General features: G+C 40.6%; 1 protein-coding gene across 1 annotated transcript in view; it reads right to left on the bottom strand.

The window, feature by feature from the left end:
* DCC (DCC netrin 1 receptor) overlaps positions 1-20,476 on the bottom strand; it is a gene marked incomplete at both ends in the record, with an annotated part of 1,034,810 nt that extends 1,014,334 nt beyond the window's left edge. Inside the window, one exon of the mRNA XM_084252763.1 lies at positions 20,386-20,476. Within this exon, the coding sequence (XP_084108889.1) occupies positions 20,386-20,476 (91 nt within the window). The remainder of the gene's footprint in view (positions 1-20,385) is intronic.
* Between the last annotated feature and the right edge of the window lie 4,525 nt (positions 20,477-25,001).

Raw genomic sequence — 25,001 nt, 5'->3', positions numbered from 1 at the left:
ATGTAACTTGACCTTTTCATCCTGAAACAGATTAGCTTTAGCTTGAAGAAGGCTTTCGGTATCAAAATGCCATACACAGCCAAGGGCATGTTTCTCCATTCAATCAAGACTTTAATTAGATTGTTCCTGGTAAGAAAGCAACGCTGTCAGTGAGGAGTCAAGCTACACATCTCGAACTTAGAATTATCCAAGGTCTGAAACTTTTAACAGGTGAACAAGTCCATGAAAAACACTCTTAAATGCATCATGGATAGGGAGTTCAGTCATGATTCATCAAAAAGAAAATTCTGTGCTTTCTAGTTTTACTTCTCCATATCTATCATTTTTACAAATTAAGTGAGTGATATGACTGAAGATGAGATATGATTTCCCTGCATCCCCAGTATTTCTGCAATAAACCAATGGCAAAATTTTGCTAACCTGATATTTCCTATAGATTCCATCATAATTAAAAACCTTAAGACCATTTAAATAGATCCAAGTCCCACTTGAAAACCATATTTTGGGCCTCCCTGATGGTGCAAGGGGTTAAGATGCAACCTATGGGGCAATCTGCAGCCAGTGCAGCATGAGTTCAATCCTTGGCCAGGGGGCTGACCTACATGGCACATCAGACCTCTCCTGACTCACCTGCTGCTCCCCTCAGCAGTGTACTTTGGTCAATCTGCCTGTTCTGTTCCCCACTCTGTCTCTGGTGAATCCTACCAATCCCCACACCTCTGGCCTGTACCCCAGTTCCTGTATGCATAAATAAATATTTAAAAAAAAAAAGAAAAGAAAACTACATTTCTCCAGCAGTGGATGCTCCATCAGTGAATATATATAAAATGTTCCAGGTAGCATTTGTACTCATCTAATCCTTTTAAAAGTAGGACTAGCAATGGCAATTAGTGAACCAAAAAGGAACAGTAGTTTGGATAAGGAGCGTATGGTAAAGTTTTAATAAATTCAGTCTACTAAGATATTTGTAACAGCTCTCCACATTTTTCCCATCACCTCTCAACCCTTTAATAATATGAAGATTTGATATTTTCGGTTAGATTCTGAATGGTTCCATGATGCTGGTTTCCAACAAGATAAAGTCAAGGTCTTAGATAACGTATGTGTTAACAGAATAAATCTCTTTGATATTTAAAAATCTGAGAAAAATTAGAGAATGAAGATTCAGTGATGCTATGGTCATATAGGAAATAAGAAGAAAACTAGGAAGATCTTTGCTTTCTGGCCTGTAATTGTATCACACAGTTAAAGGTTTCATATTGGGGAGAAACTTAAAATGCATTTGCAAGCTGTAGATGATTAGTAATAAATTATGGACTAGGAAGCACAATTCTTCAAACCAATGTGAATTTGAGTTTAAACCAATGTGAACACTAGGTGAGAAACACAGGAGGGATGTAGGTCAGCCCTTGGACAGTTATTCTGAACTTGATATTGTTTCATGAACATAACAGTCAGTCTTTTTTTTTTTTAAAAAAAAAAAAAAAGAGCAGATCAGGAAGCCACATGAAAGTTTGCAGTGACACTCATTTCTCTATCAGTATTGCTAATGCATGAGTGATCCAGCTCTTAGAAATTGGTGAGATTCCAGCAGGAAGCATGCTAGACTTAGGTTACTTCTCAAACTTTGACCTGCATGCACATCATCTTGTTAAAGTGTAGATTCCAAATCAGCAGATCTGAGGTGAAGACTGAGTTTCTACATTTCTAACAATTTTCCATATGATATTGATGTTGCTGGTCCACAGACCAAACTTTGAGAATCAAGGTACTAGAGGACAGTTTGGTATTTCTGAGGCCATGGCGCTGACGTTTTTCCTCCATGCAGCAAGAAGATAGCCATGCCTGGCACTCATGTTGTTTTGTGAAGATCATTTTTATCATAATCATATACTTTGTTTTTATTTGTTTAAAGATTTTATTTATTTATGCATACAAGAACTGGGGTACAGGCCAGAGGTACAGGGGGTGAGAGGATTCACCAAAGACTGAGTGCAGAACAGAACAGGCAGATTGACTGAAATACACTGATGAGGGCAACAGTGGGCGAGTCAGGAGAGGTCTACTGCACCATGTGGGTAGCTCCCTGGCTGGCTGGGGGATCAAACTCATGCTGCAGTGTCTGTGGATAGCATCATAGGTTGTGTCTTTACCCCTTGCACCACCAGGGAGGCCCCATATTCTTTGTTTTTAAATGCTAAAGCAAATGTTTGAGATTTCTGGTTGTTTGGTAAGTTGGTTTGGCTCTTGTTTTTATAAAGATTAACCTATTCACCTATTGCTTGCTTTTTTAAAAGGCTCAATATTTTAAGGTGATGCAAAAATAAAAATAACTTTGTACAAGTTCACCAATAAATGTGTAGCAGGTAGAAAAGGAGACCAGAAAAAAAGACAGCAAAACCAACATTGGCTTACCCTGGAGAGATGGAATTATGGGGACGTTTCCTTCTCTATTGTATACACTTCCATGATATTTGAATGCTCACAATAAGCATACATTTCTTTTTGGCAGAAATTACAGTAAAGATGTGGATAAAATTATATAAAGAAATTTGAGAGAACACATTTTCCTTTCTACATGGCTCTCAGCGCTATCTTAATAGCATCACATAGTGATCTGTGACCTTATATAAGACCAATTAGGTGACTGCACAGTCTTCAAAATGTTTAAGAAATAGGACCATATCAATCAGTTTTAAACTTGAGTTTTACAATTAGTCAAGTTGCACTGTCCATTTCGTAGATGAATCCATTTACCCATATCTAATCCTGAGTTAAAACAATACATTCTTACTAGCAATCCCAAATTGGTGCTTTCCTTTCTAGCAGATGCAAAATAATAAAATGGTTCAAAAACTGAACATTCATATCCAATTTCACTTTTGGCTTAGTTAAGCAAAATCATCAACCTCGAATAAAGGCTTTCAATGTTTCTCAAGCAAGTTTCCTTGCTGACATGGCTCTTTTCATAAAATCATACAATGGACACTGATTTTTTTTAAATGATGCACCATCTCTTTAACAGAAAATTGGGTTATTGATTAATTGATTATATGCTGCTCACAAATGCCAACTTAAGCACAAGTAGGGAGACACTATTGAATGTTCATAACTCAAATACTGCAAGACCACGCTACATGGTTGCATTATTATTGTCTCCTATTTTAATGAAGACATAGCACAGCACTTTGTTGGCCTAATTTACACAATATATCAAAACTATGTGAAATTCCCTTGCACTACAATGGGAGAGAAATTACAACACACACGTGAATTACAGAGCTTAGCCTGGTGGTAAAGGAACGACATTAGCATTCCAAGGCTGTGGCTGGAATGTTAGTCTTTTATGTGGTGGCGGTGGATTTCTTCTCAGAGGAAATTAAAGTGCATGAAGCTGTCTTTTAACTTGTTAGTGAAAACTGTGACATTTGAAAACAATTAACAGAAAATTGAGTTTTTATTTAGATACTCAATAATCTAAAAGTGTCTAAATAATAAATGGCTCATAGGAAAATATCACACATTTGGAGAGAAGTGAATATCATCAAAATAACAGCAATAATACAATAACAATAACATCTATTATCTAGGAGTTACAGCACTGATTTGAGAACATCTGTTTTGAAAGCAGGATTTAAATGCCCTATCTATAATTCACAATGGGGGACCTGGCTAACTTCTTGGGGGTCTCACTTTCACCACCTGTAAAAGGGCATGAGACTCACCCCTCCCTTGTTGTTTTACTATTAGGAGTAAATAAGTTAACATGGGAAGCCATAACAGTTAGGACTGAGCACAGTGGTTCCATACCAAAGAGAGCAGAATTCCTGACACCAACGAGAAGTCCAGACAGGAACAGAGCCAAGACAGCAAAGGGACCAGGAAGCTCATTCCAGACTCAAGTTTCTTCTCATGCTAACAGGTTATGGAACACAAGATGATGATTCTAACTTCAGGTCTCACTTTTGTTTTCCATAAAGAGAGAAGGAAGCAACAAAAAGGAAGAGAATGGTTCTCAGGTCGGGAGAGTACACTTTCTCTGAGATACCAAGGAGCCTACTGATTCAGAGTCATTTCCCAGAATCACATCACAGGGCCTCTCCGAGTTGTAAGGGAATCTAGGAAACAGTCTTTCAGCTGACACGCTGCTGCTTATTATGAAAAATGTCCCTGTGATAAGAAAATAAGTAACAAAATTGCCATGAACAGTATCTGCCATATCACGTTACACCCCACAGTCCCATAAATATTGACATCATTCTACTTCTAGGTGTATATATGTATGTGTGCATGTGCACATGCATATGCACATATCAAGCTCAAGGAGACTAACTATGGTGTGTGAATCCAAAAATGTCGACACCTCTTGACAGTTTATTTATATGGAAGATTTAAACTACTTCTTAAAGAAGTTCCTTCAGCAAACTGGAGACAGAAAGGCTAAATCTACAGGGAAATAAGGCATGTGGCATCTGTCAGATATGCCCTTCAACTGAATCTGAGTCATACGGTGAGAAGAATTATAGGCCCTAGTTAAATGAGTTATTCTATTGAAGGGTTCTGGGAAACAAGGGACATGAGCCGTATGATCAAGTTTGACAGCAAGGGAGAAAGTGTCAGGAGACCCTGCCACAGGACAGAGTGGTGCTGCAGCACTGGAGAGGCCCTGGAGCTTGGATAACCAGACAGGAACCTGGCAGAGGAGGTGCGGTGCCTGGCAGGAGATGGTGATGACCTGCAGACTCAGGAGAGGTGCAGTGGGCAGGCCTGTGGCACTACAGTGCTGTCAGCCAATTCATTTATGACCTGCCTCCTGGAACCCCTAAAAATATAGAAGACAGGCACTGGTTGAGATTGAAAAGCCTGTTCTGGAGGATGGGGAGCATGAGCAACAATGCAGTTTAATTTAGGTTGTATCCTCATTAATTTGTTTAATCCAGACTAATACCATTCTGGGATAGTCACGCTTTGCCTTAAATGTAGAGCATAGCGTATACAGGAGGCTATGTCAAATAATGACACTGAGGCACAGAGCAGTAGAGTATTTTGGCCTAATCCTTCCATCAATAAAGTTTTGGGGTTGGACTCTAAACTAGTATGTACCTGACTCAAACCCACACCTTGAGTACAAAGACTAACTTGTTAACTACAGAGCTACTGCGATTAACTTTTAGAGGAAATGTATAACAGCCAAGCACCAAGGTTTTTAAAGTTCAGTGTGTACAGAATCACCTACAAAACATCTTCAAAGTGCAGTTTCCCAGCACTTTGGTCCACCCTGGTATTCTGATTGAATAGGTGTGGGCTAAAACCTGAGAACCCACTTTTTATAACACCTCCAGTGCTAATATGACCACAGTAGGAGGAATGTGCATGGAAATTAAAGGATATTTAAAAATCTACAATTCTCAGAATAACCATATAGAGTAAAATTACCATCTGTACCTTAAAGAAGAAAAGAGCTTAATAAGATTAAGCACTCAATTTGGTGTTCCATTCTATGGGGCATGATTGCACACTTTTTGATGTTTTTCCAAGTTATGTTTATTGGGGTAAAACAGGTTTACATCTGTATCTGCTACAGGTGTTACAGGTTCAAACCTCTACACATGGATACCTTAGCACCCTGCCCACCTCCTGTGTCCTAACAATCCTCCGCCATGGTCCGCTGGGCCCCTTCCCTCCCGTCCCACCCCACTACACCCCGCTTTTGATTGCTTCAGTTCTGCAGTCAGATATTAACAATCAATTATTGCTTTGTTTTTATTTTTAATAAATATTTTAATTGAGAATAGCTTTATATTTAGAGAAATATACATAAATATGCATCCCAACCAAGTGTGTCCTATTGCCAATAACTTATATTAACATGGTATATTTATTAAAATTAATAAACTCTATTGATGTGTTCCTATTAAAGAGCTCCTAATCTATCCAAATTCCTTTTTCTGTTCCAGGATGCCATGCAGGATGGCCTAATACACTTCATCATTGTGTGTCCTGAGACTTCTTTGGTTCCGACAGTTTCTCATGCTTTCCTTATTTTTGAGGACACTGGAGATCATTAATGAGTATTTATTCAATAATTAATATCCATGCAACATTATATTAGGCACAACATTATATTAGGCACAAAACAAAAGTAGGTAGTCATGACTTCTCCAATAAGTATACTATCCTGTCTCTAAAGGGCATTCTAATATAGAAGACAAGTTGTCATTTTAGCCAGGTAGTTGGCTAAAAAGCTTTTTAAGAATCCTTTAATTTTGAATGTCAAGTTTAACTTTAGCATAGGGTTAGACCCAGACATCAGGGTCAAGGTACAAGTTGTTTCTAAACTTCCAGTGGGGCGCTCATCTCTGCGCTGTTGGAACAGCCCTGGCTCAACAGGCCGCACAGCTGCTCCCAAATTACTCCTCCGTGCATCTGGCTAGCAGTGTGTTGTCTCAGATACCCTGCAGAGTTGAAAGCCTTCCCAAGGTTCTTCCTACTTCCATCTCCACCACAGGTACTTCATTTAAGGGGACCGACCATTCCAGTTTACACAGGTTCTCCTACTGTTAACACAGAAGTTCTGCTTCCCGAGAAACCTCTCAGGCCCAGACAACAGGAACAGCTGGTCATGCTATAAATGCACACTGGCAGTAAGGACCAAAGCAATGCTGTGCTCTCACTCTCAGATTTCTTTTTGTATGCGCCCCTCTTCTGCCTAGGATTTTCTTCTCATGCTCTTTAATTCTCTTGAATATTGATGAAATTACCTCTCCTAAGTTATAGGGTATGAAATGCCATTTTTCAGTGATAAATGCAGTTATCACCTTTCTAGAAATAGGATTTTACTCTAGGGGGGAAAGAATCCTAGCAGCCTTACATAACCTTTCACAAAAGCCCTACTCATTTTCTACCAGACCCAGAAAAGGGCCTCCAGTTCATAAGCTAAGTAGAAACTTCTCTCACTGGGAGGAACACTAGTGATTTTCATTCAGATTGATCCAATATGCACAGCTGAGCCCCCGCGTTCTCTTCTTGTAGAGTCTGACTCGGAGCAAGTCAGTGAAAGCACCTCTCTCTGCCAGGCTGTGCGGAATGAAAGCTTCAAAACCTGCACTGAGCTTTCTGTCTGCAAAGCTTTATTCTTCTTCAAAAACCTCAGCCCCATCCCTTCTCCACTGCCACAGAAGCCCAGGCAAATGAGCTCCTGGTCTTTTTCATACCCTGAAGACTGTTTCCAATCAAATGGCAAGTTTTGGTGCGGGATGCCCGCCAGGGCCTCACTTTGAGCATCTGCTTGCTGTTAGCATCAGACCCCAAAGGGAGAGCAGGGAGGGTGGAGAATGACCCATGGCCCCATGTTCCTTCCAAGTGCCTTTCTTTCTCCCTAGATCTGAGTTTTCTGAAGGAGGAAAGAAGGGGGAAGGAGGAGAAAATATAGGATGAAAACCAGCAGATGCTTTTCTAACATGTCTTCCTATCTTGAACATTGGTGAAAAAAGAAGTGGAGAGGCTGAACGAACACCCAAAGAGCATATTCAGAGCATTTCCCAGAGCTTTCATTCTTAAGGAAAATGAAACGTGTTATGGCTTCCAAGACTGTACTAGCCACTAAACCACAAGACAGAAGACTCCACTGATGTTGGCCGGTTCCCACTGCAGGACCAGCTCCTGAAGCCAAAGGCCTCCAGAGAGGAAAACTCTAGAAAAGTCTAGTAAAGATGGAGCACTTTAACAACGACTAGATTCTTACAAAGAAACTGCGGCCAGGGTCACTTCCCTCAGTGCGTTTTCAGTCGTCTTGGTTAGTATTTCTCAATCACCTGGGACTCCAATTCTAAGTCTAATGATAAGGGCTGAGATTCTGAGTGCTAAAAATCTCACTGGCCTGTGAACACACTTTGAATAGAAAGGCCATAGGACCCAAGTTCTCAAACTTGAGAGGTTTAAGAAGAGCTTTTAAAAGAGGTTAAAAAAAAACTTGGAGGTCCAAAAAATACTTGTGCTGACCTCATCTCAGATATTCTAAATTAATTGGTATGAGGCAGTACCCAGCATGACACACAATCAAGGTAAGATCCCCTAGGCCAGAGAGAAGACACTCAGGAAATGTTAGCTCCAGCACTACACATGCTTCCAGATGCTTATGCTGAGTAGTTGCTGGAATCAATGAATCTGTAGGAAATGGATGTGTTTAACCAGAGAGAAGTTGATGGAGAGGTCAATTTGGATGAGCAATCCACAGGAGGTGTGTGATAGGTGCCAAGTTTGATCAGCATTGCACTGTGTCAGGTGAAACTTAGCCTAACCTATTGGCTTCTAAATCCAGCAAAGGTATGGGCCAGCATCACCAAACCACAGCCCACAAAACTAATCATGTGCTTGATTTCTGAAATGTTATTGGGGTCTGACAATCTTATGATATATCCAAGTCTTTAAGATCATCAACCACAATATATTTGAGAAGGCTTCTAGAATAGTCTACCTTTGCCTGTGAAAATTTTATTTGTAAAGACTATTCCAGTAGAAATGTAGCCCCATTAAGTTAATTCTACAAAGAACTAGCATTTATGTAACACTTACTAAGTGTATCTAACTGTTGGAGTGAGTTCATCTTCAATCTAGACTTGGGAAAGAGATTGATTTTGTCTCCATTGTACAAATGGGGATGTTGAGGTTAAGATCCAGAACTTTTCCTTAGGGAAATCACTAGCTGTCCTGACCATGCAGCCAACTCCTTTGAAACTCACAAGAGTGGAGGAAAGTCTTCCAGCTCCATGACTTCTAAATGAGCTACAGCTTCCAGCTAAGAGAACATCTATATTTTTAAAAAGAGATCGGGCACACATTTCAGGGGATGCTACTGGAAAAGAAATTTCCCCACTGCCAATCAATCCTACTTCTCTAGAAAAGATACAGCACTGAGTTCCCTCTGCTCCGTGATTGCTTTCCAATGGAGTACCTTTTTACACATATTTATTAATAATCGTTTGCATTTCTCTAGCTCTTTACACTTTTGAAAATCCCTTCCCCTTGTTTGTCCATTAGTTATGGACAAACCACCCTTTCAGGTATTTTCAGACACAGAGGATGGGTTCATAAATTCAGATTCCATAGTTCATAAGAACACTGTGGTAAGAATTACCTAGGCAACTTGCTTAAGTTTTAAGTGACTGTGCTGAAATTAGAAAGAGTTTTTTTCAAGAACTCATTTCAATTCATTCAACCAATATTTATTGGGTACAAGCAGTTTGAGTAGTTACCTAGATCTCTAGGTAACTCTCTAGTAGTTCCCCTAGATCTCTCTCTTCAAGAGAGGAACTTAAGGTCTTTTCCTAACTTAGCTAAGCTATTACCCTGCTTCATTCTCCTGGCCTTGGATACACTGATCTTTGAATGTACTATAATCCCTCCCACCCAGGGCCTTTGCACTTACTCCTCTTGAGTCGCCTTCTGTCCCCTGTGCCTCCCCACTTTTAAATTAACTCATTCCTCAGTCTGAACTGTGACTTTCTCAGGGAAAAAGTCTTCTTTGCTGTTTGTGTCACTCTCCTACAATACTTATTTTTTTCTTTACTGCTTACCTTATTTGAAACTGTGGATTTATTAACATATTTATTTGATTGGCTTTTCTGTCCCACTAGACTCAAAGCTCCAACACCATCTTAGCCCACAGCCTGGCACACCCTCAATAAATAAAGGAAGAAAGGGTAACAGAGGGCTGGGGAATGTTGTCATAGCAACAGGCTGCCAGAACTGCCAGGACAACGCTGATATCTTCATTCTTACCATATTTACAGCATGGTTTAAACATGATTGACAACTCTTTGCACTGCCTTGCTTTTGTTGTTATTTTGTTTTGCTCCGATCAACCTAAGAATACAAGGATGAATGAATTGGCTCTGTCAGCCCATCTGGCTAATATTAATATATTAATGATCAAATGAATAAACACTGCAGTTGATATTTTTCAGAATCTGTCCACTTTGTGCTTCCTTTTTTAATAAGGACTTTGTTCTGCCTTGTATCCTATTTAGCAATGTCTGTGCCTATCACCTTCACTTGATGATAAACCCTTCCAGGACAGAAACACATTTAAGCCTTTCATTTAATTCTTTGTAACTCATAGCAAACATTCTGCCACCATTATCTTGAATCAAATTCTTGATCTTATTTGATCCTGATAATAACACAATGATTTTGTTAAATATTGATGAAAGTCTTACCTGAAAAAATGAGAACACAAATTATAAAGGTGACAAAATGTGTGGCCATGAATAAGGGAAAATGATGGACAATGCTCCATCTAGACTTTCTAATATATGACTTGGGAGAACTGACTTAGGAGGGCTTATTACTTTTGGGGCCCTTGATTATGAGAAAGATTTCAAGAAAGTAGAGGGAGTTGAGGTAAGAAAAACAAACATTATTAAGCTTCTGGAGGGTGGGAGGAGAGAGTAAATGAAGTAAACACTTATAGTCTGGTTAAGTAAAGACTATGGGGAGGAGGCAAGCATGAATTATGGCTAGAATTATCTAAAACACTTTGGCACTGAAGAGGCAAGGTGTCATTGCAAAGGGAAAGCAGGAATCAGGAGTAGATGACAGGAGTGATGGGGAGAACATTTACAGCAGGACTGTCTGAGATGAAGTGCAAAATAAATTTTTAACAGCCAGAACTGATATGCTACTGAAAAGTTTCCCAAGGGAAACAGTGAACAAACTCTCTCTGGAGATGTTTCAAACCACAGGGGAAAAAAATAAAAAATAATAATAATAAAAAAAAAAAAACAGAAATTGTCCTGCAGGGAACAGTTCTGCCAATACATTAGACATGAAAAGGAAAGCTTTTCAGATTTTTCTAATTCATATTCTTCTGGGTTCTCATGAGGCTGAGAAAAGATGTGGGAACAATGGAATAAGGACTCAGGCGCAGGGGGTTTTGCTTGGATGCTTCAGCCTTGGCTCATATGTCCAATGACTCAGCACACAGTCAGGACACTAGGGAAGCCCCTGACAGTGCTAGAGCTTTATTTCATCCAGCACCCTTAACTAGTCTGTCCCATGAGAACAGGTGAAACAATCAGGAACCCAAACGAAAACCAGGAGGTGCAAGCACACCTATGAACAAACATGGGGTTTGTCTGAATCCCACCATCAGATGTGTTATGGCACAATACTGTCATCCTGGGCCTGCGCATTTTAGTATATTGGAAACACACCCCAATTCAAATGGTTAGATTCAGATTTTTAACTCAGACTTCTTATTTATCATTATAACTCTGTCACTTGGCCGTATTTATAATGCTTGGGGATTTATAATGTTCCTCAAATTTAGCCTGGCGCCCCAGCCTCCTGCTTCCCTGCAGCTGACATTCTCCATGGAAGTAAGAAGCCAGGTAAGGCAGGGTACTGAAAAGGCAACTGTTGCTCTAGGTAAATGATCATCTTACAGTGGCTAAGGATTTCTTTACTGTTCAAATTAAGGGTATGTTCTGGAAGGGTATTTAGGAAACTTCTGGGCTAAAATGAACAGGATACATTACTATGCAACAACTTTTTTAAAGTTAGACAGCTGATAAGATCTACGGATAAAAGAAAAGGCTGCTTAGTAGTAAAAACAATATAACTTCTGTTAATTTCAATGTATTACAGCAAATGGCTGCTGAGTTGGAGAAACAGAACCATGGAAATATCTTGCTGAAATCACCAACGGCCAAGAAATGTATGGGGAGACAATGCTCAATCTTATTAGCAATCAGGGAAATGCAAATTTAAACCACAGAGAGATGCTAATTTATATCCACCAGATGAGGGCAAATTAAACATATGACAATACCAGTATCGGTGGAGATTAGAGCAAAGGGGATTTAAATATGCTCCTGGATGGTCCTCCCCGGTGGCGCAGCGGTTGAGCGCTGGGTTGCGAAGCTGCTCGCGGCCTCTGCGGCGCCGGTTCGATCCCTGGCTGCTCCCCGGCCACCGGAGGAGGGTCCCACATGGCGCGCAGACCTCTTCCTGCCGCCCGCTGCTCCCCTCAGCAGCGTACTTCGGTCCTTCTGCCTGTTCTGCTCCCCGCTCTGGCTGTGGTGAATTCTCTCACCCTCCCGCGCTTCTGACTGTACCCAGTGCATGTATAAACAAAACAAACAAACAAATAAATAAATAAAACATGCCTCTATTTAAAAAATAAATAAATAAATAAATAAATAAATATGCTCCTGGTTGTGAGTTTCAAGAAGGGAGTTTATCACTCACTCCTAAAAGTACAGGTTCTTTCAATGACTCAGCAATTCTAGGCTAGATAAGTATCCTAGAGATAATGGCTAATTTGTTGAGGGGGTATGCACAAGCACAAGAACATTTACAGAGGCATTACTAGCAATAACTGTTTCCAAGAGCCCATCGATGGTAGGTGGTATAAAGTATACTTAACTAATATTATGGAATATTACACAACAGGAAAGTGATATAAATAGAAAATGTGCAACCTCATATATGAATCTCAAATATTTAATGTTTAGAAAAAATGCAAATCACAGACTACACTATATTTGTTTAATAATGGTAAAGAAAAGACAAGCAAACTATTAAAGATGCATGCATATGTGGGGCAAGGATGTGCAAAGAAAGGACAAATTAACACAAAATTCAGAAAATTGATAGTGAAAACAGATTGTTTCACTATAAATATTGTTGCGATCATCAATGTTATTTTACCGATAAAATAATATTAATTATAAATTACAACAAATTAATAATAAAATATTAAGTATAACAAACACTGTATTTTAAACACAGCTCGTGATTTAAATAAAGCATCTAATATTGAAATTAGTAACATAACTAGAAGTCATTCACCCCACACCTTCATTTAACAAAGAAAAAATAATCACAAAAAGAAAAATGGTGGCACAAGGGGTTAAGCACAGCACTATGAAGCAATCCGCAGCCTCTGCAGCATGAGTTCGATCCCCGGCCTGCCAGGGAGCAACCCACATGGCGCAGCAGACCTCTCCTGACTCACTTGCTGCTCCCCTTAGCAGTGTATTTCAGTCAGTCTGCCTGTTCTGTTCTTCACTCTGACTCTGGTGAATCCTCTCACCCCCCCCCCCATCTCTGACCTGTACCCCAGCTCTTACATGCATAAATAAATGAATCTTTAAAAAAAAAGAATAATGGAATCAAGTGAAATGTAAGATTTCAGAAATGATATAAACTCATTATTTAAAACCAATTTTTTTTTTTTCCCCTTCTGGAAGGACTCAGGTCCCAATTTAATTTATTCCCTTTTACTGCAAACAATCTCAGCAAAACTGAGCTTCCTATTTCTTTAGCAAATCAAAAGTAGGAAAGAGAAGAAGTGCTTTGAAGAAGTCTTACCACAGGGAAAAGTTAAAACTAGACATAGGGGAGGTGATCAAATGCATTTTATAAGTCAGAAATAAAATTTCTGAGAAAACAAAAGAGGCAGCCCATGGTCATTTAATGGTGAAATAAATAGTTCTGTATTTATATGTTTATATTAGCCATTTAACACCTTTATTCTCTTGTAGAAATATAAAAAACAAATTTAAGAACTTTTTTAAATTTTATTTTACTTTATATATATTTTACATTATTCTTTATTTTTTTTACAATGCATGCTTTCTCCTCTTTTAGCGGTCCCTACTAAATTCCCACCACCAATTCACCTGTGCACCATCACCATAGTACCTTGTGTAAAAACACATACCATGCCCTATTTTAATCCCTCTCCTTCCCCTCCCCTGCAGAGTACCTCTTAGTAATAGTTGCCTGTTAATTTGTTTTTTATTTAATTATAATTATTTTCCTGATCACTTATTTGGTTCCCCTACATTCCTCCTAGTAGTGAAATTTTGCAATATTTTTTCTTTTTCCTTCTGACTTATTTCCCTGAGCATAATCCCTTCCAGCTCCATCTATGTTGCTGTGAATAGCATGAGTTTATCTTTTTTGATTGCTGAATCAAAAAGCTGACCAGTCATCTATTTTTGGGCATTTGGGTTGTTTTCCATGTCTTATCCATTGTAAACAGTGCCGCAATAAACATAGGGGTGGCGGTATCCTTTTGAATTAATGTTTTTGTGTTCTTTGGGTAGATTCCTAGGAGTAGAATTGCTGAGTCACACCGCTTCCCATAGTGGTTGGACCAGTTTGCTTCCTACCAGCAGTGTAGGGAGTTTAAAGAACATTTTAGATGCCAAAAAAATATTGTATCGATAAGCCCCCTTATAAGGTTAACATACACTGAGTTGGTATTTTCATTAGGTGGCATAATAAAGAATCTGTTAAATCACTGGAATATTTTTGTCCTAGACACTCTTAAATGTAGCTGATAGTAAGAACAAATCTTTAAAGGATGTAGGCAAAAAAAAAAAAAGGAATAATTCCCAAATTGCAATAAAGACCCTGTAAATTTTCATGATAACAATCATAAAAGGTGGGGAGGCCTTAGAAAATGAAATGACTGAGTAAGCAATAAGCAAGAAGTCAAAGAATTTGATGACATTCTTCATGAAGTAAGAAGTAATCACTAGTATCACTGACTTTAGCAGAGATGAGGAACATTCCCACCCAAGTCATGCTAAAATAATAGATTTTAAAAATATGATCAATAAATAAAGAATGATGTGTGTGTTTCCCAGTTGAACTTTCCCCCAGGAAATGAAATTTATGAATAATATGGTTGTTTGGAAATATCTGTAGGAAAGCAATATGTGCTAGTATCACCACTGGTAAATTAGCATCAATAGTAAGAAAGAAAGAATATTCAATCATGCACTTTATTATGTATTCCTAAACCACACCAATGGACAGAATGCGGGCATTTGTAAACCACCAAAGAAAACACATTTAGTAAAAGGGACCTGTTTTATTTTTAACCCCAGGCTACAATTTGTCAAAGAACTTTAGAGCACTATAGCAATCTTGATCATCAATCAGCCAACCTATATTTCTCTAAGTACTGTGTTAAGCCTGAGAAATGTAAGATAAGAAAACAACACTCTGGTGTAGGAAAAAGCAAAAGTGTGGTACCAAATTGTGCTGTAATTTACCTGAGTGCTGCAATTATAAAGGTGTAAAATAATTTGCATTTTATTTTGCTATTACCCACTCGGCTTATGTAACATGTAATTTTATCTAGTACAACCCCCCCCCCACTTTAGTCTACAAAGAAAAAAATCAGGATTGTACATCCTTTTCTTATTGACGAACTTAACATTTGCTTTATTTGAGATCTTACCTCCAAAGAAAATGTCTTAAATGTTTTGGGTCAGATCCATGCAGCTGACATTACAGTACCATGAAGAAATGTTTTGATATCATGAAAAGTAGTAACTGAAAAACAATTAAATTTCCATTGTTCCAAATCAGTAACACCCTTCTGAAAAATAGCACACCCAGCTTGGCATGGTCTACTTTCCTCTAGCTTAGAGCCCACTCCTCTCTGAGTTCTAGAATTCCAATAGTACTACCTAGGAGGCCCCTGGAGTCTCTGATGGTAAGAGTCCTCCATAGCTTTCTTTAGAGTATAGCTTTAGAGTATAGCTTTAACTTGCCACTAAAAGAAACACTCATGAAAATTAAAATTTTGTTTTTAAGGCAAATCCTTGTGACCTTGCAAAGTCTAATCCAGCAAGTTAGACACACTGCCTGGGGATCAGTCTCGGATTCACAGTGAGAAAGCCTTTCCTGGATTTGTCTCCAGGGAGGCAGCATTGATGCTATGCAGTTTACAGACAAGAGCTGTGAATTCTGTAGAGACAGGTTAGAGAGAAGCAGGCAGCCCAAGAGCAGGCTGCAGAACCATTCATCGGGCATCGAGTTGATATTTAATTCAGTGTGTTTCAATCATGAGTTAGTGAGATCCCAGGCTACAATTCATTAAGGTACAACTGTTGTGACAATTCATGAAACTCTTCAATCCTCCTCTGGAACATCATCATGAAGTGACAGGGTAGGAGTGGGGGAGGGGGGAGGTGGTTCCACTTTGACATTTTATGAATTGTAAATGTGCCTAGTATTTATCACTCCACTTTAGGGATTACAGTATGTTTCCTGAATCCAGTGACTTTTTAATCTTTAGTTAATTAATCAAGTAATCCTCAGTGGATTTATGTCATTATTCTTCTTACTCAGGCAAAACTAAGGCTTCTTGAAATTTATGAATAGAGTTCATCTAAGAGATTATCATTTGAGGCGTATTAATCCATCAAAATTTTATCATAAGCTGGTAGTCATGTAACAAATATCAAAGCAGGGCAATGTATTTCTGACTTGGTGCAAGATTCTAAGAACAAGACAGGCCAGAAGACCAGAAAGTGGAGAGATCTCTATCCAGGCATGAAGGGCTTACTCACTGGAGAAATCACAATGTTTTCCAGGAGAGTCTGCATGTAATTAGCACTATCCCAGTTCACCCCAATGTCATACATTTGGGGACATGGCACAGAGGGTGGAAAGCCTCTCTTCTTTGTGCTGATATGACTCTGCCTTAATTTAAGAAAATGCTCCAAAACTGTTGCATTCTTTTCTAATAGAGCTGTCCTGCCAGGTAGGTGCCTGAGGAAGAAGTCTCACGTGGAAAGTTAAGCATGGCAAATTCTCCAAAGAAATAATAAGATTTGCTTTAAAATGTAATCTGAGAACACAGTGTTATACAGGAAAAAAAAATTCTCTCTAGAAACATCAGCCCTGACTGTAAACATGTGATACCATGTAAGATAAAAAGTATTTCAGTGGGGAAACCAAGATTTAAATCAGGGCTTGTTTCCAAAGAAGAGCCACAGGACTAGATGATTCCACAGCGGGCAGCAGAAAACAGAAACAAATCACACAAATTTGAAGAAACTCAGTCTACTGGCTGTGTGGAAGCAGCTCAGTCAGGAAGAGCCATTTCCCATTATAAAATATGCTTTTGAGGATAACTGGGGTTCTGGGATTCCCTTCAAAGATGCAGCGCCATCCCTGCCATTCCTTTGCTCTCCAGAAGCAAAATAACCATATCCTTTTTCTCAAGTCACTCCCTCAATTTTTCTTTCAGTCTCCCATTGGCTGGGAAAGCCATACCCCAACCTGCAAATACTCCCTACAGCAGGAGAAACTTCAGCAGGGATTCATTCAGGAGTTTAGAGGGGATTAAAACCTTTCCTCTTCAATGAAAACAATAAGGAAGTTTGCTGAGAGGTTAACTTGCCAGAGGAAAAAAAAAAAAAAAACCATAAGTCATACACAGTGAGAAGTTATAAATCTCTCCCCAGAATAAATGCCTATCAGCAGCTCAAGCCAGTCCAGCTTTTAAGAGCATTAAAGCAAATGCACTAAGCCTAATATATTCACATATAACACACATGTGGTTGTTTCACATGCGCCATAACTCAGAGGGCAACTGCTGCTCTGAGGAAATGGATGCTGTGACGGGTCACAGGTGATTTATGCTGCAGCACTCACAAAGGAGTGGACAGCAGGCTGCCCAGACGACCTCAGTCCTGCCATGCTCCACTCAACTGCAAACCCAGATAAGGGTATGGGACGGACTTTGCTTGGGGAGAGATGAGAAGTAGGTGGCTAGGGAAGGCAGCAAGCCTCCTTTCACTCAACTGCATAAACTCGCATAGATTTTTTTTAATAGAATGTAACCCATACATATTACATGGAGAGCTAATTAGTTAACAAGTATGTCTGCTATTTTATTCACTACCATCTAATATATTCATCTCATCTGAGAGTGCCTTTGCTTGTGGCTCAAGTAGGTGTAAGACAGCGTCTTACAGAAGTCAACTGAAAGGTTCCTATCTTCCTCCTCCAGCATTAAGTCCTCATCCTCTGCTGATAATACTGTTCAGGGATGCCTTTTGTCATGTCATACCATTTCATAAATATCTGCAGCAGCTTCAGGCTTTATCTAAAAAGTGGGAAAATATCCAGTGCTATTGTGCTAGTCTCCATAATCCTTTGTTACCAATCAACAGTCTTTAAAACATCCTGCTGAATGGGAATTTCACTGCCAGTGAGCTAGATAGACACTTGGCCTTATTAAGGGCACCTCCTACTGGTCCTTTCACAGAGTGAACTGTTTTAGCAATTCCCTGCCATGGTCTGAAGAGGGGAAATTACTACAGGGGAAAAAAGAGGAAACAGATTAGTAAGACCACAGTCATTTGAATTAATTTGGATCTTAGAAGTGCACCATCCATTCTCTCGGACCTGTGCAAATGATATCACATTTGCAAGTAACACACATGCATCTAGAAGTATAGAAAATCTTAAAAAATTTAGATCCACAAGCCTGTGCAAAGGCATGTGCCTTCTATATGTACACTTTTGTTTACCTTTTCAAACACAGACTTATCCGATGAGGTGAAACGTTTTAAAATATATACTTCTAGCTCTCTAGACGAGAAACTTAAACAAGGGGTATATTTAATGCATTTAGACATTAGTAAAACATATAAATCCATCTCCATTTATCTACCCCTTCCTTCCCCCCCCAGTCACTTTAAATTATTTTTGTGTAACTGACAAAACATGATTGTTCATTTTTGGCACACCTGCCTTAAAGCAATATTTTCAGCCAATGCATTTCAGGCTGGGACCTGCAGACTTTCTCCCATTGAAGGGTGTCCCCTCTGAACTTCCCTTCTCCCCTCCTTGGCGGTCTCCCAAACTGCCAAAGAGCACAAGTCAATCTTCAATGCAGAAGGAGGGGTCCTTCTCTATGCAGTGCCTAGCATCTGCAGGTCTAGAGGAGAGAATTCAGAAAAGACACCTATTCATTACTGCAGGAGATGGCCCCCCCGCCCACCTTCCAGGGGAGTAAATGCCGAGGACAAAGCTCCGGGAGAGGGGAGTCAAGGGAGGAGGAAACGGCCTGAGAGGGAGGGAGGGACCGGGGGCTGCAGGGCGCGTGGATTCGGTTACGTGCGCGCGCAAACGCGCGCGTGCATTAACGCACACGCACACACAGATACACATCTCTGGCTTGCTAGCTCGCTGCCTCTCTCTGGCCAAAGGATGGTGTGGAGTCAGGTCCGAGTGGACGCTCAGATTCCTGCTTGCCTGTGGCCGCATCAGGATTTGGGGAGGCTCCAGCTGGCTGCAAGATTTGACTCTCCACAACCCTAGGGACTGGGAGAGGTGCATTCTGCGTTGGCAACCCTCGGTCAGGAGGCACTTTGCAGGAGTAAGAAAGCCCCAGCTTTAGGCTCCCAGTAGGTTGGGGTTGGGCCATCATTTACATTCCATTCCTTGTTAATTTCCGGGGTGTAGGTTGGGACGCTACTACCCAAAGCCTCCTCTCTGCCAGCGGCTCTTTTCTTTTGAATTTGAAAAAAGATCGTTTCTGACGGGATTTCAATGCTCAGCCTGCTGCTCAGCCCTCCGTCCCAGGCAAACCCACTCGCTGTACCCAAGTGCCCTTCCACTCTTGTAGGTAAGCCTGCCCAAGTGGGCAATATAACGAGTCATTTTTTTTTTAATATTATTTCGGCTATGGAAGCCCCCAGCTCCGTATTCCAAGACTGCAGCAGTTCTAAGCATCCCCCGGATCCCTCTTCTGCCTGCTATAATCCAATCCAATTCCCAAGCACTTTTACTGGTTTTAATTAGAAAACTGCGCGTTCCAAGTGCCAGGTCCAGTGGGCCAGTCCCACGGAATATCAAGCATTGGAGTTTGAAAGTGTCCTGGAGGTATCTGGAGACGCGGCTTGCCAACTGCGCTCACCGATAACAAAATAAAATAAAATAAAACACGTCTCCTTCCTTCTGGCAACTCTGTGCCTCATTAGGCACCACCATCCACTCCTCCAAAGTACCCAAACGCATAGGCTGCCCCTGTCTCCATTCTAGATCAGCAAGTCTACAAACCCCAACCTCAGGCACATATAGCCACATACAACGACCCAGCCCCGCCGTGCACATTCATCAGACGCCCCTCAAAGTCCCTTCGATGCCCTCCTCCGCTTGGCCCTGCTGCCCCAATTCTGTCCTTTTTTAGGTTTCTGAACATTTAAGGATCAAATCCAGTTCCTCTCCACGACATCCCCATCATTTGCCTCCCCCCTGCCCTGCTGCTCCGCCAGCTCTCAGAACCAACCCAAGTATTTGCAAAAGCAAAGCTCCGAGAAGCATCAGATGCAAAGAGAGAAGCGGCGCCGCTCTCCTCAGCACCAGCATCCTAAGACCTTCCACCCCCAGGAAAAAAAAAAAAGTCTCCCCAGTCTCTTATCACCGGTGGGGAAATTGAGGGGAGGCGGGTAATATCTTGCTATGCCTCGTTTTTCCCCATTTCCACCACTTGCCAAATGAAACGAGAAGGCTAAGGAGGTGGGGGGGCAGCTATGTGAGGAGAAGAAAGGAGGAATCTCTTACCCGAGACTTGAAGATGTGCGCTGAGCAGGGTAGCTCCGAAGAGTACAAAAGCCAGCTTGGGTACCCAAACACATCCAAGACTATTCTCCATATTTCAGCCAACACCTTCGGGGCCGGGGGTCGTGGGCAGCGGCGGCGCTCACACACATGCACACACACGCGTGCACACATGCACACACACGCGTGCACACATGCACACACACGCGCTGAGCCCCTTCAGCTTCCTCCTCCTCGGCCCCTTCCTCCACCTCTTTATCCACCTCCCCTGCGCCTCCGAAGCCTCCGAAGCCTTTTTCTTCGTCCAGAATCAGCAGCAAAAGGAGGCAGGAAAAAGTTCCATTAGGTCCAAGAGATCCCGAGTCCGGGTAAAATCTTGGGAAACTAACTCAAGGAACCAGAGGGAGCAAAACGAGGGAGGGCAGCTGTCCACGGGGCTGGCGAACCATCAATAAACAGAATATCCAGGAGGGACCAAGAGAAGGTGGAAAGCAATCCTGCGTCTGGGCTGTGCATTAAAAGGTGGAGGTTGGCTCCATGTCCTCGGCTGGGTAAAGTTGCAGAGAAAAAATCCGCGCGCGAGCTGGAGATGCTGTTGGTGTTTGCTCCGGGAGCGAGCGGTCGGAGGGAGGCTCGGGCGGAGGCGGGAGGGGTTTGCGGGGTGGAGCGCGCTCACTTGTTACTGGGGTGTCCGCCAGCGGCGTGTGAGCAGGGAGTTGGAGCCTTACTATCCATTGATCCGGAGAAGTGGATGGGCTGGAAGGGAAAATGTGGAGACCGGAGGGAAACGAACTGGATCAGGCAAAGATTCCACGCGAAGGGGGGCGGGCGCAGGGGGTGCAGAGAGATGCCGGCGAAGGGAAAAAAGAGCGGTCGGAGGAGGCTTCCAGCAGCTGCATTCGCCTGGTCTACATATCAATGAGCAGGGATGCCCTCTGTGGGCAAAGCGTGGGAAGTCACTTTTGTCAATGGAGCCTGTGAATTTCGTGTGCGTCAGGGGGGTTTGCAGCGATCTCTTTTGACACTCCGATTATTTTTATTTGGATGTAAAACCTAGATGGGTGTTCACACTGGGTCAGGTGGTCGTAGATTTTTTTTTTCTTCCTTCTCTGCCCTTAGTGTTATTTAAAATACAATTCTTCGTCTAGAAAGCATCACCTAATCGAACTCCCTTCTAGGACAGGTGAGAAACTGAGGTGCAGAAACACACAATGCACACATGTCAGACCACTATTTTCTGGCATAACAGACTTAACAACTAGGTTTCCCTTTTTTCAGGACATTTTCATTTCATGTATGTTCTCTCATCTCCAGATAAGATGCAATTTTTTTTTCCCCAACATTTGTAAAAGTATTTATCACGGTGCAGGTGCACTATTGGTTCCCAGGAAATACAGATATGAAGTTTAATGAGACTCGGCCTCTATCCCCAAGAGATCTCTGATCTATTGGGAGAGAAGTTCAAAGGAACAATCAAAAAATACCACCATAACTATGGTAAGTAAGTATGATTGATGTAATGAGGAGATGCTGTGGGAGAATAAGACAATTCTTCAGTGCCTGGGACATAAAATCAAGCAGACACAGACACACACATGGCAGGAAACTTAGGAAGGGTGAAATGAAGCCTTTTCAGAAAACCTCCTTTGCAGTTCGTGAAGCTCCTCTGAGAGCAGAGGTTGTCTGTCATTCATCTCTGCACTCTTCACAGATCACGCGGAGCACTTGCAATACTGCACGTGCCAATACATTTTTGCTGAATAAGTGAACTTGCAAACAAATGAATTTGGCCAGGAAGGATGATGAATAGAAATGCCATTCTGGTAAAAGTTCTGCTTTTTAAGGAACTGTTCAGCTGCAGCTACATTCCTCAATGTACTGCACTGTCTATTCTATTCATTCTTTCCCTCTGTGCCCCATACTTTCTTGACACTCTCTCAAACTCTTAAGATTCCTCCTGGAGAAAATGTGACTATTTCAAAAGAAGGGGGGGGGGGTAGGGCAGAGAAGGAAGCATGACACATACAGGATAAAATCATCATCAGTAAAAATCCCATGGACAACAGTGCTTCCAGAACCTCAACCATGCCTATCCTTTCCTGTCTTACAGAAGTTAAAATAAGAAGTATCTGTGATCTACAAGGGTAGCTCAGATGGGTGGTTTCTTTAAAATGGAGTGACATGATGGTGGAGGACTATGGTGACTAAACCTTGGGGGTGGGCGATGTGGGGATCCTGTACTATCAAAACACTATCAAGGATGTAAAATAATGGCATTTTAATAACAAAAAGTAAATAAATTAGGAAAATATAAAGAATGCAAATGTAAAAAATAAACACAAAAAAACATTTAGGAAAATAGAAGCAACAAAAATTTTAAAATAAAATAAAGTGGGATGAAACTCTGATGAACCCCAACTTTCTCAAAACACGCAAAACTTCTACTAGCTAAGGATGTGGTCTCTGGACAGGCAGGCTCAGTATCTAGAGCTAGTAGAAAGATGGAGGCAGCTCACAGAGAAAACTACTGTATTTTTAGAAGGAGAAGGAAATAAGGTAGTGAAAGACGACGTCTCAGAATAATCGGACTCCAATGGGACTACTAACCTGGCAAAGTGTTTGAGTGCTTGTGGATATGTAAAGTTCTGGAGGTTGAAATGTAATCAGGTTGATAGGGAGGATAATTTCTATAGGGGCAGAGTAGGAGGAAAATTCCCAATAATGAGTGAGTTCTAGAGGGTTTATGCTTTTAAAAATAGCCAACATTTCTTGTTTCAAATATTTTCTAAAGTGTAAAAATTACTTGCAAAAAATATAACTGAATCACTTTTTAAAAAACCTTTAAAGAAGAGACATTTATTAGTGAAAATAAGCAAGTTTCCTTAAATTACAGTAAAAATGGAAAGGCTAAAGTTATTTCTAACTATAGGCAAGTCAGCTAGAAATCAATTCCAGGCAGGAGATGAAAATCAATGATTGAATACAAGATTTATAATTACTTAGGAAGGGATGTGAGATTACCAGGAGCCAGCATGGGTTCACTTAGAGTAAATTATCACAGATTGAAGTAGCTAGATAATATCATAGATGAATCACATCTGGATTTCAGTGAGGCATTTTAGGAGGCACTAGTGATCTTGCTAAATTAAAATATGATCTGAAAAATACAGTGAGTTAGTAACTCACTGAGTATTGTATTAATTGGACAATGGCAATCAATGCCACTTCGAGGACAGTCCCCGCATGATTTGCCAAACAGCTCTGCTCCCACTTTTCCCAAAGCAAAGGCTTTTAATTGATATTTATGAGAAAGATATTAACATGCTTAACAATATAGTTGGTGACATAAAACTAGAATAAATTGCTAGTATATGTGTAGAATAGTTTAAAATTCAAAAAGATTTCATCAGAATGGAATACTGAAATGAATATAGAAGTTTTAAGTGAAAAATAATACTTCTATAGGTTTGTATTTAGTAACTCACCCCCACACAAAAAAATCTGTAAATATAGCATAAATGGAAAGCAGAAATTTGACTTCAACTGAGTGTGGGGGGAAAATGAGTACTTTAATTAACTTTCACCTTTAGAAGAGAAAATCGTGTGATACACTACTTAAAATTCCATTGTCAAGTTTTATCACATAAGACATGAGGGTGTATCCACACTAGAATGGTAAATATTTCTCTGCACTCAACAATATACTCTGAGATTCACTGTTGAGAGAAAGGTCTAGTTCCCAAAGTGTATGTGCTCCCCCTAAATTTTTTGAATTACCTTTTCTTCCTGTACCACTCTATAAATATGGTTACCTCCTATTGAGTTTAGAATTAAAATTAGCATAAGTCCTAGTAAATACACATAACATCTACATTTAATATTATATTACTATTACTTATTAATTTTATGCTAATATTATATAATAAATAAAATTCAATACATAGGTGATGACTTAGAAACACAAGTAGGCTCTATGAGAAAGCAAGTCTGAATAGGGAAAGCTAAGAAAAGGACTTGATAGTTCATGTGAGGGGGACAAGAAGAGCCATGCCTCTTCTCACACTCTGGGAATAGACTAGATTCCATGTGGAATGGAAGGAGAACATACAACCACTATTTATATGCCTATAATGTGGCAGGCTTTACGCCAGGCACTTTAAGTATATTATCTCGTTTAATACTCCTAACTACCTCATAAAGTAATGTTCTTCCCATTCACAGATGAGGAGCTTGAAACAGAGTTAAAATTACCAGTTCAACTTCACTTAATTGAAAAAAGTAGAGGAGTTCTGACTTGAGTAACCCTTTCTCCAGGAGTGCCCAGGCTCCCTGCTCTGTGCTGCTCCAGCTTTCAATATGGAGTGAAGGCTCCACACAAGCAGCTCTTCAAAGCCACCATCCCTTGTCTGTGATGTGATGGGCAATGGCCTTAGTCTGGGCTGTATAATTAGTTATCTCACATACTTTTGTTAAATCTGAACTAACGAACTCAAGAGTGCCCAGAATGGGTTCTGGTAATGGTGTAATAATATAAGAAATGACAAGGACTGACCCTGGGCTTTGGAAGATGTTGGCTCTACTGAAAACTACTAGAAATATTTCTGATGTCTGAGCATTAG

The sequence above is a fragment of the Talpa europaea genome (assembly GCF_964194135.1).
Source record: "Talpa europaea genome assembly, chromosome: 13".
In the NCBI taxonomy this organism is placed as follows: domain Eukaryota; kingdom Metazoa; phylum Chordata; class Mammalia; order Eulipotyphla; family Talpidae; genus Talpa; species Talpa europaea.
This window is presented reverse-complemented; position numbering and strand designations above follow the sequence as displayed.